Consider the following 19222-nt stretch of genomic DNA (forward strand, 5'->3'; position numbering starts at 1 on the left):
CATGTTACTAGTTACCATTTACCTGCTACATGTTACCTGTTTCTTGCTATCTGTTACCTGCTCCTGCTACATGTTACGTGTTACCTGCTACCTGCTACCTGTTATCCATTACCTGCTACGTGCTACCCATTACCCGTTACCTGTTACCTGTTACCAGTTACATGTTACCAGCTACCTGATACCTATTACCTGTTATTTGTTACCTTTTACTTGCTACCTGTTACCATTTACCTGCTACCCGTTACTTGTTACTTGTTACCTGTTACTAGTTACGTGTTACCTGCTACCAGTTGCCTGTTACCTGCTACTTGTTACCTTTTACTTGTTACCTGTTACCATTTACCTACTATCTGCCACTTGCTACTTGTCCCCTTCTACATGTTACCTAATAACTGCTATTTGCTACCTGATATGTGTTAGTTGTTACCTGTTACCTATTACCTGTTATCATTTCCCTATTACCTGGTACCTGCTACTTACAATCTGCTACCTGTTACCCGTTACCTTCTATCTGTTATCTGTTACGTGATACTTTCTACCAGATACATGTTACTTGTTAACTACTACCTACTACCTACTACCTGGTACCTGGTACCTGCTGCCCTTTACCTACTACCTTTTACCTGCTACCTGCTATTTGTTATCTACTACATGTTACCTACTACATGCTACCTGTTACCTGCTACCTGCTATGTGTTACATGTTACCTGCTACCTGCTAGTTGCCACCTGTTACCTGCTACTTGTTATCCGCTACTTGTTATCTGTTACTAGTAATCATTTACCTGCTACCTGTTATATGCCAACTGACCTGCTACCTGCTATATGCCAACTAACCTACTACTTGTTACCTGCTACCTGTTACGTGTTACTTGCAACTTGCTACGTGTTACTTGCAACCTGCTACCTGCTACTTGCTACCTATTATCTGCTACCTGTTATATGCTACCTGTTACCTGTTACCTGCTACTTACTAGGTGTTACCTGCTACCTGTTACCTACTACCTATTACTTGTTACATGTTACCCACTACCTGTTACCTGCTACTAGTTATGTGCTACAACATGCTACCTATTACCTGCTACTTGTTACTTGTTACCATTTACATGTTATCTGCTACTTTCTACCTGTTACATGTTACCATCTACCTGCTAGTCATTACCCACTACATGTTACTTGTTACTTTTTACCTATTACCTGCAACATGTTACCATTTAACATTTACCTGCTACCTACTACCTGCTACATACTACCTATTACCTGTTACTTGCTACCTGCTACTTGCTACTTGTTACCTGCTACCTGCTACCTGCTACATGTTACATACTACCTGCTACATGTTACCTGATACTTGCTACATGTTACCTGCTACCTGTTACCTACTACATGTTTTTTGCTACTTGCTACGTGTTAGCCGATACCTGTTACTCGTTACCATTTACCTGATACATGCTACCAGTTACCTATTAACTTTTACCTAGAACTTGCTACCTGCTACCAGCAACCTGTTACCTGCAACTTTCTACCTGTTACTCGCTACCTTGTACCTGTTACCTGTTACGTGTTACTTAATACCTTCTACCTGATACTTGTTACTTTTTACCTGTTATCTACTACATGTTACCTGCTACCTTCTACCTTTTACCTGTTACCTGCTACATGTTATCTGTTACTTGTTACCTATTACTTGTTACCTGCTACTTGTTACCTATTACCTATTACTTGTTACTTGTTACCATTTAACATTTACCTGCTACCTACTACTTACTACATGTTACCTATTACCTATTACCTACTACCTGCAACCTGCTACCTGTTACCTTCTATCTGTTACTTGTTACGTGTTACTTGATACCTTATACATGTTACTTGTTACCTATTACATGTTACATACTACCTGTTACATACTCCTTTTTACCTATTACATTTTACCTGCTACCTATTATCTGCTACTTGCTACCTGTTATCTATTATCTGCTACATGTTACCTACTACCTGTTACCTGCTACTTGCTACCTGCTATCTGTTACTTGCTACCTGCTACCTGCTACTTGTTACCTGTTACCTGCTACCTGTTACTTGTTACCTACTACCTGCAATCTCCTACCTGTTACATGTTAGCCGTTACCTGTTACCCGTTACACATTTACCTAGTACATGGTACGTGGTACCTACTACTTGTTACCTACTAACTTTTACCTGCAACATGCTATCTACAACCTGCTACCTGTTATCTGCTACCTATTACCTATTACCTTCTACCTGTTACATGTTACTTGATACCTTCTACCTGATACATGTTACTTGTTACCTATTACATGTTACCTACTACTTGTTACCTTCTACCACTGCTACCTTTTACGTGCTACCTTTTACCTATTACCTGCTACCTACTATCTGCCACCTACTACGTGTTAGCCGTTACCTGTTACCTGTTACCCATTACCATTTACCTGTTACTTGGTACATGTTACTTGTTACCTACTACCTTTTACCTGCTACCTACTACCTACAACCTGATACATGCAACCTACTACCTACTACTTGCTACCTGCAACCTGCAACCTGTTACCTGTTACCTGTTACCTGCTACCTTCTACATATTACCTGTTCCTGTTACGTGTTACTTGATACCTTCTACTGATACCTGTTACTTGTTACTTGTTACCTGCTACCAGCTACCTATACATGTTACCTATTACCTGCTACCTTTTACCTGCTACCTTCTACCTGCTACCTTTTACCACTATCTTTTACCTGCTACATGTTACTTGCTACTTGTTATATGTTACCTGTTACGTGCTACCTGCTACTTATTACCTATTACCTGTTACCTGCTACTTGTTACCATTTATCATTTACCTGTTACTTGCTACATACTACCTGCTACCTACTAACTGTTACCTGCTACTTGCTACCTACTACCTGCTTTTTGCTATCTCCTACTTGTTTCCTGCTACCTGTTACATGTTACTTGGTACCTGCTAATTGTTACATGCTACCTGCCACCTACTACTTTTTACCTGTTACCCGTTACCTGCTAGCTACCTTTTATCTGCTACATGTTATATGATTCTACTTGTTACCTTGAAGAAACTTCAAACGACCATAACTTTTGATAGATAAGTTGGATGGAGACACGTAAAAAACAAAAGTTGCTCAAAACAAGGTAATGAAAAGGGCATTGAAGTCCACCAAATTCCAAAAATCCACCATTTACTATTTTTTTTATTTTTTTTAAGTATTTTTAGGTATTTTGAGGTTTTGGTTCTCATACTTACAGTTGTCAGAAAATTCTGAATTTTTGCATCATGTTTCCTAGTATAAATTAGAGATTTATCAAACCATTATGATTATTATATTACATTCACAATTTTATTACTCATACATTACATTATACATAATGTTATGTGTTCTAATATGAAATTTTATTATTTCAGTATTTGTTCAGTGGAAGGGAAAATGCAAATGCAAAAAAACTCACTTGGATGTACCTTAAGGTATTTAAAGTATATTTGTTCTCTCACTTTAATGTGTCTAATTCATTCATTTAATTGAGGTTGACTATGAGTACGGTTACTATGTTATGCAGTATATGTCGACTATTGTGCGAGCTGGAACTCATTGAGGTTGGGATCAGGTATACCTCAATACAAAAATACTTTAAAATTTGGGTTTAAAATAAAATAGAATAGAACTTTTTCATATATTTGTAGAACTTTTTGTATAATGTTATATATACTAATTTATTGTATGTAGAGTTTCATATATAAATTATGATATTACATGTATTATTGTTTTGGAAATTTGATATTTTATGTAGGATTAAGGTATATATATTAATAAAATATTTTTATTTTAAAAAATAATATTTATAACGATGGTTCCCAGATGAAACCGTCTTTAAAAGTCTTTTTTTAAGGTTATAACAACGGTTCCAGTCTAGAATCGTTGTTATAAATACATTTTTTAATTTATTTTTCCTTTATTTGGCAGGATAAAGACAGTGTTTTTACTAATGTGGTTTTATAACGACAAGTCTAGAACTGTCGTTATAAATCACTGATTTAACGACACCCACAATAACGACAGTCTAAGAAACGTATCTATATGTCATTTGTAATTGTCGTTAAAGTACTATTTTATACTAGTGTAAGGTCATACAAACCACTTATATTAGGGGACTATAAGATAATCGAGTTCAAAATTTGAGGGTATTAACTAAATCAAAGATGTTATAAATTTTTTTTTCCTTCTCAAATATTATTTACTCATTAAATCTCACCATTGCGTTTTTCATCCAATTTAATTTATTAGTAAGTCATGATATAGAATAAATTTAATTTAATTGCTTATTCTATTTTAAAATTAATCAATTCCTACGTTAATGATCTTATTTTATCTTTTTTTTTTTATCTTTTTGTGACAACGAGGGTGTGTCTCACTTGATTTACCAGAAAAAAAAATTAAAATACAACTTGAAAACATTTAAGTTTTGTTCTGGTTTTCTTATTTTAGAAACAAGTTTTCTAAAACTTAGAATGAAATTAATTTTATAAAATTTTCTTAAAAAATGTTTTCAAAACAATAATCAGTCTTTAAGTTCTCAACCTACTGATTTTTTAAAAGAAAAAAAAAGTATAAAATTTCCCCAGGAACTTTTCAGAGAAAAAATTACTACCAAGTGGGGGGATTTAAAGATGTTACAATAACCTTTAAAATGAATTGAGTAAGTTGGAAAATTTAACCTTGGTTAAAAAAGTCAAACTATGGTTTAACATCAAGAACAAGACATGACAGAGAATCAATTAGAGTGAAACATGTTTTATTTATGAATAATCTATATTTTTCTGCATAATTTATTCAAAATACATGAAAGGGTTTAGGAACACTCCACCGTATACTATACGTCTATAGATGATAATACTTACACACTTATTTTCCATATTAAAATGAAGATGATATATAGTCATTACTCTCAGGCCTCTCAGTAAAAAAGAAAAGACAGAAATTAAGAAACATGCTTAATTATTCCCTAATTAACTATATATATAAAATAAACTCAAAGGCTAAGAAGAACCCTTGTATAATACTTCGATTCATAGCCTCACTCACACCTTGGATGGTCCAAATTCTTATGGTTTACGCAGGCTTACCAACTTGACATCATCAACCACAGGTCCACAGAGTGAAGAGAAGTCATCACTTCTCATAGTGTAAAAAGTGCTGAGGAACATGACTCTTGTTCTTGGTCCAACAGCCACAAACTTGAGGGCTGCACGTTTGAACCCTCCTTTGCCTTTGGACTCATAGGGCACTTTGATAGTGTCTTTGCCTGCAAATGCTTCCACAATCATGGACCCTTCACAGTAGTTGCTGGCATCCCCTACAGAGAATGAGAGCACGTAGGTTTTGCCAGGGATGGTTCTGGCCACTTGAGCAATGGCACTCTCTTTTCCTGCTATTAGCTCCACTGCTCTTTTGCCTTGAGGGACTGAGAAATGGTCTGAGTCTATGTACTTCACTGCCTTTAGGGACTCCACCATCCACCCTGGGAGGGGAGAGTGGTCATCCTCAATGTTGGGTGGGATGATCACACCCCATGATGAGTTGGGGAACACATAGGGTCCTTCTTCAAACCCACCATTCTTCAATAAGTTCTCTGTGGAGTATGAGATGAGTTAATTAAGACATTATATAAGAAACCACTTTACCTATCACATCAATGTTGTATACAACTCAAAAAAATGTCAAACTATCAATTTTTTTACACTTAACCATAACTTTTGATCAGTTAACAGTTTTACATTGTCACTTCACTGTATGCTCCTTATATATACTATTTTTTTTAATCCCTAGACCTATGTTCTTCACTTAGTCTTTTAGGAATTTTGTTCAAACTATTCTTTCATGATTTAGAACAACATTTTTTAGAATATAATAATGATAGAACTGCCATTTTGAGTATTTTTTTAGAAGAATGTTTGATCAGCAACTAATTTATTGGAAATCTCTTTGTGAAAGTGGGTGCAAAAGAAGCTAAAAGGGTAAAAATGAAAGTTTTGTATATATAATAATGCCATGCTATATCATTGTGATCTCCATGTCCTTTCATTGGGAGTATTTGATGAAAATTGATTCCCTAATCCCTATCTATGTATTTCCAAAAATATATTATGGGAATAATATATAAGTCCATAAATTTAAAGGACTTTTTTATTCATAGAAATTCAACACAAACACTAGAAATTTACAAATAATTCACACACACAAAATCAACCGAGCTTGTTCCTTATAACAGAAACTGATTTTATGAAACAAAATTCACATTTAATAACATCATATATATAGGCATAATTACTATCATTAATGCATTTGTATAGTTGAAATTCTGAGTAAGACTCATTGTGCATAAATACACCTAACTGAATCCAACTATAGTGGATAGTTGGTTATTCATTGCCATGTTGTGGTCCCATATATACAATTTGACACAAACACATACACACTTATGCACAAACACTCATTTAATTTTCAGTAGCAGTATTTTTTTCTACTTTTAAGGGAGCAATGTTTTGTGAAATCAGAACCCTTTTATTCACCTAGGTAAGTAATGAACAGTGAACTGATTCCACATCACACATGCAATGAAGACCAAGTAAGAACACAGATGTTATATTCCAGTCTCAGACATATCCTGAATTTGAATTTATGCTGCTTTTTGTACAAGCTCCAATTGCAGCTTCATAGGGATAAGATGCATAATTGCATTTCATAAATATGATTGTAACACCCTACCTACCTAGATAATATGCTGAACTATGAAAGTAGGACCACATCCAACCTGTTTTTAATTAATTTTCTGACATGTCTATATATATATATATTTAACCTGTTTCCTTTGTAGGTATTAATCCATCTTCTTTCTCTTGAACTATTGATGTTTGTTCTTAGTTATATATTGTGCTTTCTATGATTAATAAGCCCCAAATAACAGCTATCTAGCAATAATCACAAGGAATATTACATCAAATCAAACTCCCTGTGTGCATGTGTCTGTGATTATTTGCTATAGCCAATGAAATAGTTAAGATTATAATTAAGGAGCAATATAACATTTTAGTGTCTTAAATAAATTTTCTTAAATTCACTTTGTTTTTGCCTTGATATTTTTTTTTTCTTGTGATTTCTAGACCCATCATTTTGTAAGTAGTGTTGTCCAGCTTTTTCTGTTTTGTCTTTTCTTCTCTCAAGAATACGTTGAACAAGATATTTTAGAAAAAAAAAATCTTAAGAAATAATATTACTTTTTTTATATAAGAAACGTATTTTTTCTTTATAGAATCTATGAAAGTAGTTTTTTTTTAAATAAAATAAACTAACATCCCTCTTCACATCTCATATTAAATAAATTAATTTATTAAGTCAATTATTATGGGAGTACATGAAACAATATATTTTTAGCTAATAAAGACAAAAAAACTTCAGTTTTATTTTCAAAATTTAAAGTTGAAAACAACTCAGCGTGGAGATATATTTAGATAAAATTTGGTCGAGTTACACTTCAAGATTAACCCGAAGTCATATTATTTTAAAATATTCACTTTTAAAAAGATTACTAAAAATGGTATGATTCCTAAACTTACAATAATAAAATTGTTTGATATAAATTGTGGAACATATTTTTATTTTCATTACTCTTAAAGTGTTGTAACTTGATTATGCATAATGTGTAAATATTACAGCATCAGCATTATGTTGATTTAGGACCATTTGAACTGAAAAAACAACCTAATAAAACAAGACAAAGTCAAACGTAGATTTTTTTAGCTGCGTTTTCTTATAAGAATTAAAGTTTTACTCATCAGGAGAAAGTCAATAAATGAGAAACAAGACTTAATAAAATATACAACTTCTAAAAAATTTCAATCAATACTAAAAGTGTTTGAAAGATATACTAAAGGGTAACACCATTTAAAACAAAACTATATATATAGTATTTGATTGTAGAGAAATAAGGAGGAGTTTTTATTTCATTTTTTCATTCATTTTTAGCAAAACAAAAGGAAGAAATGTTGGAGAACAAAATCTATCATTCAATTTTGGTTTCCTTCAACATTGGAAAGTTCTAAGAAGAAATATTTAAAATTGTTCCAACCTCAAGTCCGAAAAATAGTATTACTAGGATCAATCATTGCATTCAAAGTACTGTTTGGTTTGGAGGTCAGTGTTCCATCATGATTTTGTCTTTAAAAGATGTCTCAGTGGATTGAGGGAGGATGAAGTATATAAATTGTCCTTGACCTCGACTCCTGAGCAATGTGAGACTATATTGACATATGTTCCTTAGTCCCTCAGCTAGAGGGAATCCACTTCTCTTAGATCTCGACTGGGAGACTTGTCCCGATATGCCAATATAGTTTCACATCGCTCAAGAGTCGAGATCAATGACAGTTTATATACTCTCTCATTCCTCAATTCATGGAAACGCCTTTTAAGGACAAAACTGTGACGGAACACCGAACATGGGAAGAAAAACATTTGAAGTCTCTTAAAAGAATAATCTTATTTGTATTTTGAAAAGAAATTGAATATGTTATTAGTGATTGTATGAATTGAGTATTTAATAATAATAATGATAAAAGTAAAATTAAGAAGAAGAGGAAGAAAAAGTGAAACTTACGGTTAGTAGCTTTGGGAGGGTAGAGAGTTCTGAGAGCAACAGAATCAATGAGGGGCCCACAGGCGGGGTCCTCCTCCTTGCCAGGGTTATGAATGAGCATCTCCACCGTCTCGCTCTCTGCTCTGAACCCGAACGCGATGGGGTCCCACCCGCTGCTCGTGTACAGCGTCTGGATCGGAATCACGCCCCAGTCCGGCGTCACCGAGATGTTTATTCTCTCCTCCTGCGCGCACGTCCGAGCCACCATGAACGTGATCGAGTAGTACATCCCCTTCATCACCTTCAATGTCTGCTTTATCGACGCCTCGTTCCCCAGCCGCACCGCATACGCCCCCTCCGGCACCACCAGCAGCATGTCCCCCTGCTTCTGCCCCGACTTTATGTACTCCACGAAACCCGATATCTCCCACTCCGGAATCGACTTGCTTCCTCCCACCACCACCGTCCCTTTCAGATCCGACGCCTTCGGACCCAGCTCGAAGTTCCCGTTCGCCACCAGTCCTGCATTCACCGGTCACCGGAGAGGTTAGGTTAATGCACATTTCAATATCCTTTTATTTGAAATAAAATATAAAAATCAAAATTACGATTTTCAATAAATATAAATACAATTACATTAAAGTGCTATAATTTTATTTCTATTTTAAAATTATTTAACAGTTTTTTTTATTTAATTTAAAAAAGTTGCTACAGACAGAGTGAAATGCAAAATTTGGCAGATGCTATAGGGAAGTTGAGAAAGTGCATCTTTGAGGTGATGTGGTGGTGCAGACCACCACCACCACCTACATGTCCCTAGCAACACACAGGGCCATGTGAGTTTCCAGAGCAGCATGCATGCATTGTGCATACCCTAAACTGTGGGTCCCATCATGAATTTAAAATCAGGAATTTATGACAGCCGTGCAACATTAAGGTCACCGTCATATAGCTATAGGGTAGTGTCCCCAACAGTTAAGGGAAGAAAGATTATTAAGGGTGTGCATGCATAAATTACATCCACATCAATGAACAACACCACAATAAATTCATCCCTTTGGGGATATTGTAATACCTACATTTTAATTTCTACCTTTTCAGTCTCTAACAACATGCATCAAACCACATGCCACATTAATTAATCATCACTGTTCAAACACTTTGGTCTTCAAATTTTAGTAGGTTTGACATAAAACTAGTGAATCCACTCTAATGATTCATCATCAGGTTAATTTTTTTTCTTAAAAACCTTTTTTATTCATACATAACATACTAAATTTGAAAACCCACATAAGTTTTTAAAATGTAGAATCCAACCAAATTATATTAATTTTGTTTCTCCAATAATATTGGACTTTGGATTTTTTTTTAAAGTTAATTTGATATTGAAGACTATTACGAAGTGTACTTTAAGTGTAACTCAACTTCATAAAACCGGTTCATGAGATTGAGGATTTACACCCACTTATATACTATGAAAGACTCTAATATCTAGTTGATGTAGAATCTACAACCAAGACTTAAAAATGGAGATTTAGACTACATTCAATAATTTAGATTTTTCTAATGAACAGTCTTATACATTATACATGATACCTACAAGTATATAGATTTAGACTTTAGCTCAATTCAACTTACTTTCAAAATGAGGCTTGTTTTTCAAGTATATAGATTTAGACTTTAGCTCAATTCAACTTACTTTCAAAATGAGGCTTGTTTTTTGTATTTGCATAATCTTTTATATAACTTGTGTGTTTTTTCTTTCTTATATCTAGTAACATGAAATAGAGATAAATGCAATTAAATGAATTAGAAGCAAAGACACTCTAAAAGTATATAGATGTATGTGTGTAAAATGGCTTATAAATGAATGATTAATTTGTAGCTTACCATCGATAATGGAGAAGGAGACATGAAAGGTGGAACACAGGAGCACCGACAGAAATATGAAGCTTCCCTTCATGTTTTCTGGAATGTGAAACTCTGCACTTTTGGGAAAATAACGAGGTGAAAAAGGAAGAAGACGAAAGAAGGGAGAAAAAAGCGTAGTGGATCAGTGGTGAGAGGGGTTTAGCCTTATATGCATGCTTTGTTACCATATCAGACTTAAATTTGACGTAAAATATCAAATGTGCCACTCAATGTTTATCTTCAAGATCATTGGGTTTTGTTTTGACGGATTTGCCCCTGCTTTTTTGGGGTTTTAGAATATAATCTGAATCTCACTTTTTTGGGAGATGTTTGCTAATAAAAAAAGCCAAGTACCTTTGAGAATAAAATTCCATAACTTGCACCCGTTAAAAAAAATACAATAAAATATTTATTCGAAATCATACACAAATAGGTTAAAAAAATCAATAAAAACACTTTTCTTTGTATTTTAATACTTTGTCCCCCCTATATAGGTTTTTCTTTCATAAAACTTTATCTTGATTACTATGTTGATTATTTGTATACAAATTCATAACAAACATTCTAATTTTGTATATATTAAGTTTAATCAAACACGCGTTTTATTTTTTAAACTATATATTATACATACATGGATCTCCTTTTCCTATTATAAATTAATTCATATTGTATTCATTTGAAGGTTTGACAATTTTTGTAGAATGAGGATTGGTTGATTTGATTTTTGTCAAGAGATTAAAGTGTGATTGATTAAAAAAATAAAACAAATAACAACATATTAGTAATAAGAAGATCCATAGAGTAATTATTGTAAAAACCAACACACTTCTTATACATAATCATTTATGACCCGAAATAGTTTTATACGATTTAGATAGATCTTATTTTTCATCCCAAAATGTTTTAAGTAATTAATCATGTTATAAATGTAAAATATTTACTGATTTTGTAGATAATCAACATCAATCCATATAAAAAGCACTATAAAAAAATAAAAATAATTAGTGTTATACTGACTTAAAAAAGATTATTGTAGAGATTAAAAAAAATTGTGGTTTTTAAATTAGTTTTTATTATTGTTAAATGACTTATAAATTGATATATAATTAACTATTAAGATTTTTGTTACCAAATTTAGAATCTAAATTATTAGTAGTTAAAATCCTGATAACTAATTAGATATCAATTTAAAAACTATTTAATAATAATATAAACTAATTTAAAAATGAAGAGATGTTTTATATTATGATGAGTAGTGTATTATGTTATGATGGAGTAAAGGGAAGAACAAAGATCCTATACTTAGAGGCGAAAGCATTAATGGTGCATTGAAAGATGAAACATTTGCATGTTATTAGAGTGGAGGGAGAAAAAACACATCACGAGGAAGGTGGGGAAGAGGAAGAAGAAGAGAGAGCCCACAAAAAGGATCTAGGTGGAGTGTATTGGGCATTGTTTGATGATGATGGGATTGGTGCAAAATAGTCACCCACCTATAATTGGGAAAGATCACACACACACACATTGGTTTTGTTTATGGGCTTTCAAAATGTGGGCCTTTTCACATATGGAAAGTGGTTATGCTTTCACTCTCACCCTCATGCATGGATCACCTCCATTTCAATCTTCCATCCTCGTCATTCAATTCTAAATTACACACACTTCCCTATGCTAACCAATGTCTTATTATAATCTACCGACATGCATTTCCTTCTCCTATTATAAACTATTTTATATTCTTTTCATTTCAAGGTTTGAAAAAACTTGTACAATGATGCTTGGTTTATTTCATTTTTCTCTACAGATTATAGTTAGACAGGGAAAAATCACCAAATTTAACGTGGTTTGGTCACTAAGTGCAACATATATTCATATAGGTCATTAGATTTTATTTTTGTCCGGTTACACATCAATTTCAAGTACAATAATTTTTTTAAATGAAAATTATAAAGAAGACACAATGATTAAGCTCATTCACTAAACATTATGTCTAATAAGTCAAATCCAATTGATCCTGATTTCATATCCAACTAAAATGATTTTCAATCTTACGCTGAGTAAAAATAAAAAAATAATTATCACAAGAATTTTTAGATTATAATAATGTTTGATTTTTTATATGGATTTATCCATAACTAACATTGTATTCTCTTTCAAATACAATTTTTTCTCGTATCTCTCTTGTGTTATGATATGTAAGATAAAGATTGATACACATAGAAAGAAACAAAATTATATATCCTAATAAATATATTCTTAATGTGTTTGGTTTGATATTTATACTATAATAAAATTACTAAATAATAAGTAATTTTATAAAATAATAATAATAATAATATTAATTAAATTATATATTTAAAAAAATTATTAGTATTTAAAGTAGTTTATATTATTAATAAAAATTTAAGAACTGATTTCTAAATTTATATCTTAAAACTTAAAGTTTTAAATGTTAGACAAATTTAAAAACTAAAGTTTATAAATTTTTATTAATAATAAAAATTATTTTAAATATCAATAATTTTTAATTTATAAATTAATATATAACTTACTCAATAATATAGTAATTAACTGAACAACAGTAACCATTTAACTTAATTTTGACTTAGATGTATTATGAATTCACTTGACTTGATATGACGCGAAACCTAATTTGTAATTATATTTACATAATAAGTGACTAAGCCAATACATTTTCATAACCTTTTTAATTTATATATCTATTATTGTAAAATACAATGAATGATATATCAAAGAAAGATAGACATGTTGTAGAAAATGTTATAAGAATTTTAAATATAACATTTTTTAAGAGAAAACTCAAATACATAAAAAATATGAGAAAAATAAAGGAACAAATATATTAAGGAAAAATAAAACTCGTACATAAATTTGTATATGTTTAGTGTGGTGTTAGAAACTTCATATTCACGTTTTTTAATAAAAAAGTAAAAACTATTAAATATATATGTTTGACTTGATGAAATTAAGAAAACATTTTATATTTTGTATCATAATTAAATAGGCTGAATGAAGAATTTTCTGTACTGGACATTACAACCTAGCAAGAAATTTTTATTTCGGATTTTTGGTAGAAAATACAAGATCTAAATTGTAGGATTATTATGATATATATATATATATATATATTTATTGCGTATCAAAATTTAAATTTGAGATCAATGGTGTTAGGGAATTAATCTCTAGTGATTAGTAGTTTTAGTCACTCAAATTCACATTCTTAAAGGGTAATGAATCAAATCAGTGAAAAAAAGTAATCAATACAAATTATTAGTTCAAATATTTTTGGGGGAATATTAAAAGAAAACATTTTAAAACAACATAGCAGGAGTGAACATTGAAAATATATTTCAAGAAACATAATTGAGTGGATAATCTTTAATGAATTTTTGTATGTCCTACAAGTGTTAGCACTTCCCTTGATGAAAATGTCCCAACTGAATTTTTTCTCTTTATTTTAATAAATTTTTGGTCATTTTAGTCAACTAAGAAATTTAATTTATTTTTGTGACATGAAAAGAGGGAACATTTAAAAGCATATAAAAACGAAACGTGTCTATTTTTTTTTAACCTTTTTCAAAAGGGTTTTCATGATTTGGCATGCCATTAAGTCATATTTTAGGTTTGTGAAAACTCATTTTCACTTACTTCTTTTGGTGAAATGCAAATTGAAATGAATGAGGAAAGTGAAAAATGACATGTGTTTGTTTAGGGCACTAATATCTCTCATTTAAGAAGTTGGTAACAAATGTTGAGAATATCATCATTTGGAATTATAATAATTGATAATTAATACATGCAATGAATGTCATTAGCAGAATAATGACAAAATTAAGCTTTCTAAAAAAATCATGGGATGAGTCATTTATAGGAAAATATGATATAGAATTAGAATTTAGGTTGTTGACAATGAAGTTTTAAGTTTGGGCAATTATGAGGGGCAAATTCTACTGTGTGAACTCATAATTTAAATGCTACTTAAAACCTTTTTTTAGTGGATAATACATTATAAAGCTATTAATATTTATTTTATATATTAGTAATATGTCAATAACTTGTTATCTTTTTAATTGTTAAATGACATATAAAATTATTTTTACTGTCCAATTAAAATTCTACTTGTAATGTTCAATAATAACATGCCCCTCTTTTTTTTTTTTCTTAAATTGTATTCTCTAAGATCTAAGCATTTTTTTTAGGTCCTTTTAAAATTTAAAGATATTTCTTCGAGTCTTTGTTAAGAATACGATACATGGTAAATGAACTTAAATAACACTTTTAACAGACAATTTATAATATATATTATTTATAACTAAAATATTTCTTAATTATAAAATTAATACAACTTCCTAGGTCAATAATGAATAAACATAAATTATCATTAATTAGTCACTTTGTATCAAAAATATGTTCTCTTTGATAATCATCACAGTTCCTTTAGACTTGTCCAAGCATTCATCTAACTATAATTGATTATGATTTTAAATATTTTATTATTTTTTCTATACAATTGACTAAATTATAAATTTAACTCATAATTTTATTAGTAATTATACTATTAATACTTTATTAATATATGTTTTTATATTATAATAAAATAAATATTTGAGTAATAAGTACAATAAAATAATTTAATATATTAATTTAAAATTTATTTATATATGATTTTATATTACAAAAATAAATAATTAAAATGAAAATATCAAAATAAAAAAATATTTGAGATTAAATTAGTTTAATATTTTATTAATATATACACTTTTATATTACTATAAAATAAATAATTTAAATAATAAGTAAAATTAAATTAATTAATATAAATTTTCTATGTTTTATGAAGTAACATATTACTATTTTAATATATAGTTTTATTTATTTATTAAGATTAGATAATAATAATTTTATTTTAATTTAAAATCTATTATATATATATAAAATGTATTGTATTACATAACAACATTTATTACAAAATTTTCAGTTACTTCTCACTTTCATTCCACAATCCAAACAATTTTATTTTTCAATATATTTTTTTTCTTTTCTTTTTCACTCTCCCTTTAATCCAAAAAAAAAACCTTAAAATATATTCATTTTTTATTTAAACAATTATCTTCACATTTTCCATTGTAAAAAATTTGTACAAAACCAAAGAAAAATAAATTATTTAGAATATAATAAAAAAATGAAAATAAAACAGAAGAAAACAATAATCCAAGTATAAACATCTCTTTATATGATTATTTTTGTCTACTCATGCATAATTTTAATAATGAGGGTATAAAATAAAACTCAAAATTATGGTTAAATCTACTCTCTTTTTTTCATATATAAACCCAATATTTGATTTGTAATAGAAAATCCTATGCCAGAAAGAAGTTGTAAGTGTAAATGATTGGAGTATAGAAAATAATGAAAATATGGATCTGGAATGTCCCATCTGAAGAAGAGGGAAGTACAAAGCTACATGGATAGTGATAAAAAAATGAAAATGGAGAGTGATGAATGTGGGAATGTGGAAATGTGTTGAGCTTTATATTGATTGAGACGTTGCATCAGACAGTGTTATGCTGCATATCAACCAAGGCCATTCACATGCCCACGTACCATGCTTTTAATAAACTTGTCTCCTGCTTCTAAGATAACACACATCAATCTCTTCCACCTAATATCAAAATTTTACTCAATTATGGATAACACATCCTCAAGATTAAAAAAAAAACTAAGTATTTTATGAAAAGTTGGTTAAATATGTTAGTTATTGACTTCGTTGTCACAAGACAACATGTAAATGAAATGACCTTAAATAAAAAACTTAATTAGAAATTTAAAATATCACAATGATTAATAATTCTTTTACAGTAATCCTACAAAGTCAGAAGGACTAATTTGTCTTTAAGAACGAATATCGAATCCATAAGGAATAATTGAATAATAAAGTATAAGATTTACTAAATAGAAAACAAAATAATAAAGTTTATTAGGAGTTTGTTATATTGATTGCAAGATTGTAAAAAAAAGTAAGTCAAAGAGTTTGTTGGTTCAATTGGAAAAATTGAGATTAAGGTCCGTCATTCTTACTCTTTTATATTTTGAATTAATATTTTATCTTTTGATTGATGTTGATGTCCAAATAAAAATAATTTATATTGATTCTTTGCATATAAAATTATTAAGAGAATCTCATAAATATTGATTTCTCGCATATTTATAAAAACTCTTTAACATTATGATTTGATGTTGATAACAATTAATATTTCAAATTTATTCCTAACATTCAAATATGTTAAGCATTATCATTTGGGTTAGAAACTTGAAAAACATTCCAACCAAATATAAGGATTTTGATAATGGTAAACAAGCATTACAAATAAAATGATAATACTAATCATCAATCAAGAACAAAATATTATATTTAAATATCACCTCAATACATAAGAGTTTGAATAAATTACTCTAAATCCCAAATGATAGAATTAATCACTCATGTTGGCCATTACTAGTATGAAAAACAAGAAAAGAAGATCAATGATGTTTCTCCTCGACGACTGCCTCCTCTAGGGTTTTCTATCACCTTTTATTCTCCCTATTGATGTCTAGTGTTGTGTCTCACGCCTCATATTTAACTTAGTTGGGCTTGGGCGCTTGGGCGTAATTGGACTTGCTTGGGCGAGTTGGACGAAAACAGGTCCAACGTCACTCGAGTGATCTCGCCTGAGTGAGATTGGGCCTGCTTGGACAAGATCCTCTGGAAGTTTCTGGCTTGGGCGAGTGCCGAAGCGTTCCAACTTTCCCTTTTTATCTTTGTCTATTCTCCTTTTGCCCTTTCATCTCCATTCTTCCCTAGAATCCTGAAATTAACACAAATTTGAAAATAAATCGTTCTTTTCCAAATTATAATCACAAAATATGTAAAAAAGTTTAAATTCATAAATTAAGGATTATATTATAGTTATTTTATCAATTAATATCCATAAGTGTCTATATTTTAATATGAATATTATTGAAATATGTCACTTATCAATGATGCAACAACTAACAAAAAAGACCAAAACCACAAGCTGTCTAGAGAACTTAGTTGCCTTGTAGTTTGCAATTGTGGCAACCAAAACCCAGGAAGCACTACACTTCAATTTGCTATGTGTTCCAAATGCACAACAATAAATACATAGTAGCAAAAGTGCAACAACTTAAGACCCAAAAGTGCTTGCAACATCAACCCTCTGACCTCACCAAAAAAATCCAAAAGTATGTTTGTGTTGGAACCAACATGCAATGTTGTTCTCCAGAAAGCAAACTCCACAACAGATACAAATTTCCACGCGTGAGTTGCTCCGAAAACCTCCAAGAAGACAATGTAACACAAACCAATTATCCTTCCAAAAGTCTCCATGCCAGATGTAGTCTTTCTTTTATCAGTTCCTCCATATGATTTCGCCAAAAGAATTTGCAAAAAAACAAGATTCTTTCCCTGGTCTGGCCAAGGTAAGAAAAGAGAAGAGGACCAAGCTACAAATAGGTTTAAAAATGTTTAATATTACACGCAAACCGCATACCAGACATTAAAGAAATAAACCTGCTACCGCAAATACAATTATAGATATCAATCACAGAATATTGACCATCCTCTTCACCTTTCCATTTTCAATAGTCATGATAATTCCTGTGTAATTGAACCAAAATGATTTCATTATGCTTCTTTTAGTTTGGGTTCTTACAATGTTATGGTAGTAATTGAATTTGGTATCAATTATCCTATAAGTTGTGCAAATATTTAAACCAACAATGCTAAAATTATGACATATGTTATATCCACATTTGTTATTTGTTATAAAATACAATACCCACCCATTTACAACATCATTTTTATGAAATGCATTTTTGGACCATCAAAGGAAGTTTTGTGTATTGTGTCGAATAGAGTACACATGAATTAAGTTTTGTTTGGTCCAACCACTCTCTTGTTGCGAGTATGGAATCTTGATAAACTCGTGGTGATTCAAAGTTATTATATTGGGATGTGACATACCTTCGTAGGTTCCTTAGAAAAAGAACTAAGAATAAGTAATCTCACCTTCAACTACAATAAGCAATTAAAAGTATCTTGTTTAACCCATCTTGCACAACGAATACCAATAAAATTCCTCTATATTTTTCATCCAAAAAATTTACCCACTTCAACCAATGGAGTGGAGCAGTGGAAAAAAGAATGCATGGTTTAAAAGTAAAAAACAACTTATCAAAAAGGATTTTATATAAAGATAGCTACCTTTGTTGATACATGAGCAATATATAAACACACAATGTCATGACATTTAATAGAGTCAGTAATTTGTGAAATTATTCTTCCTAATTTCGTACATATTTTCAACAATCATTTCTTTACTAGCCATGTCTTTTTGTAGATTATGGTGTATCCCACAAATGTCTTTATGTGGACAATTATTGTTACATCTAGCGTTGCTGGATAAACTACTTCAATTTCACAGATGCTTTGTGATACTATTTATTATTTTAACTTGTTGTAATCATGTGATATTATATTAGCCATATGCAGAAGTGTGGATACCTTCCAATTTTCTTATCTCTTTCATTATCAATATTGTTGTACATCACTAGTCGCATTGGTCAT

At 30.6% G+C, this 19222-nt stretch overlaps 1 protein-coding gene across 1 annotated transcript; it reads right to left on the reverse strand.

Annotated features, from left to right (window-relative positions):
• Positions 1-4807: 4807 nt before the first annotated feature.
• Positions 4808-10719, reverse strand: LOC137813340 (transmembrane protein, putative (Protein of unknown function, DUF642)). The gene is made up of 3 exons (XM_068615522.2): positions 10552-10719; positions 8683-9183; positions 4808-5661 (listed from the first exon to the last, which is right to left on the reverse strand). The coding sequence occupies exons 1-3, from the start codon at positions 10622-10624 to the stop codon at positions 5135-5137; spliced, it is 1101 nt and encodes a 366-aa protein (XP_068471623.1). The 5' UTR covers positions 10625-10719; the 3' UTR covers positions 4808-5134.
• Between the last annotated feature and the right edge of the window lie 8503 nt (positions 10720-19222).

This window comes from Phaseolus vulgaris, chromosome 1 (genome assembly GCF_051622355.1).
Source record: "Phaseolus vulgaris cultivar YP4 chromosome 1, ASM5162235v1, whole genome shotgun sequence".
Classification (NCBI taxonomy): domain Eukaryota; kingdom Viridiplantae; phylum Streptophyta; class Magnoliopsida; order Fabales; family Fabaceae; genus Phaseolus; species Phaseolus vulgaris.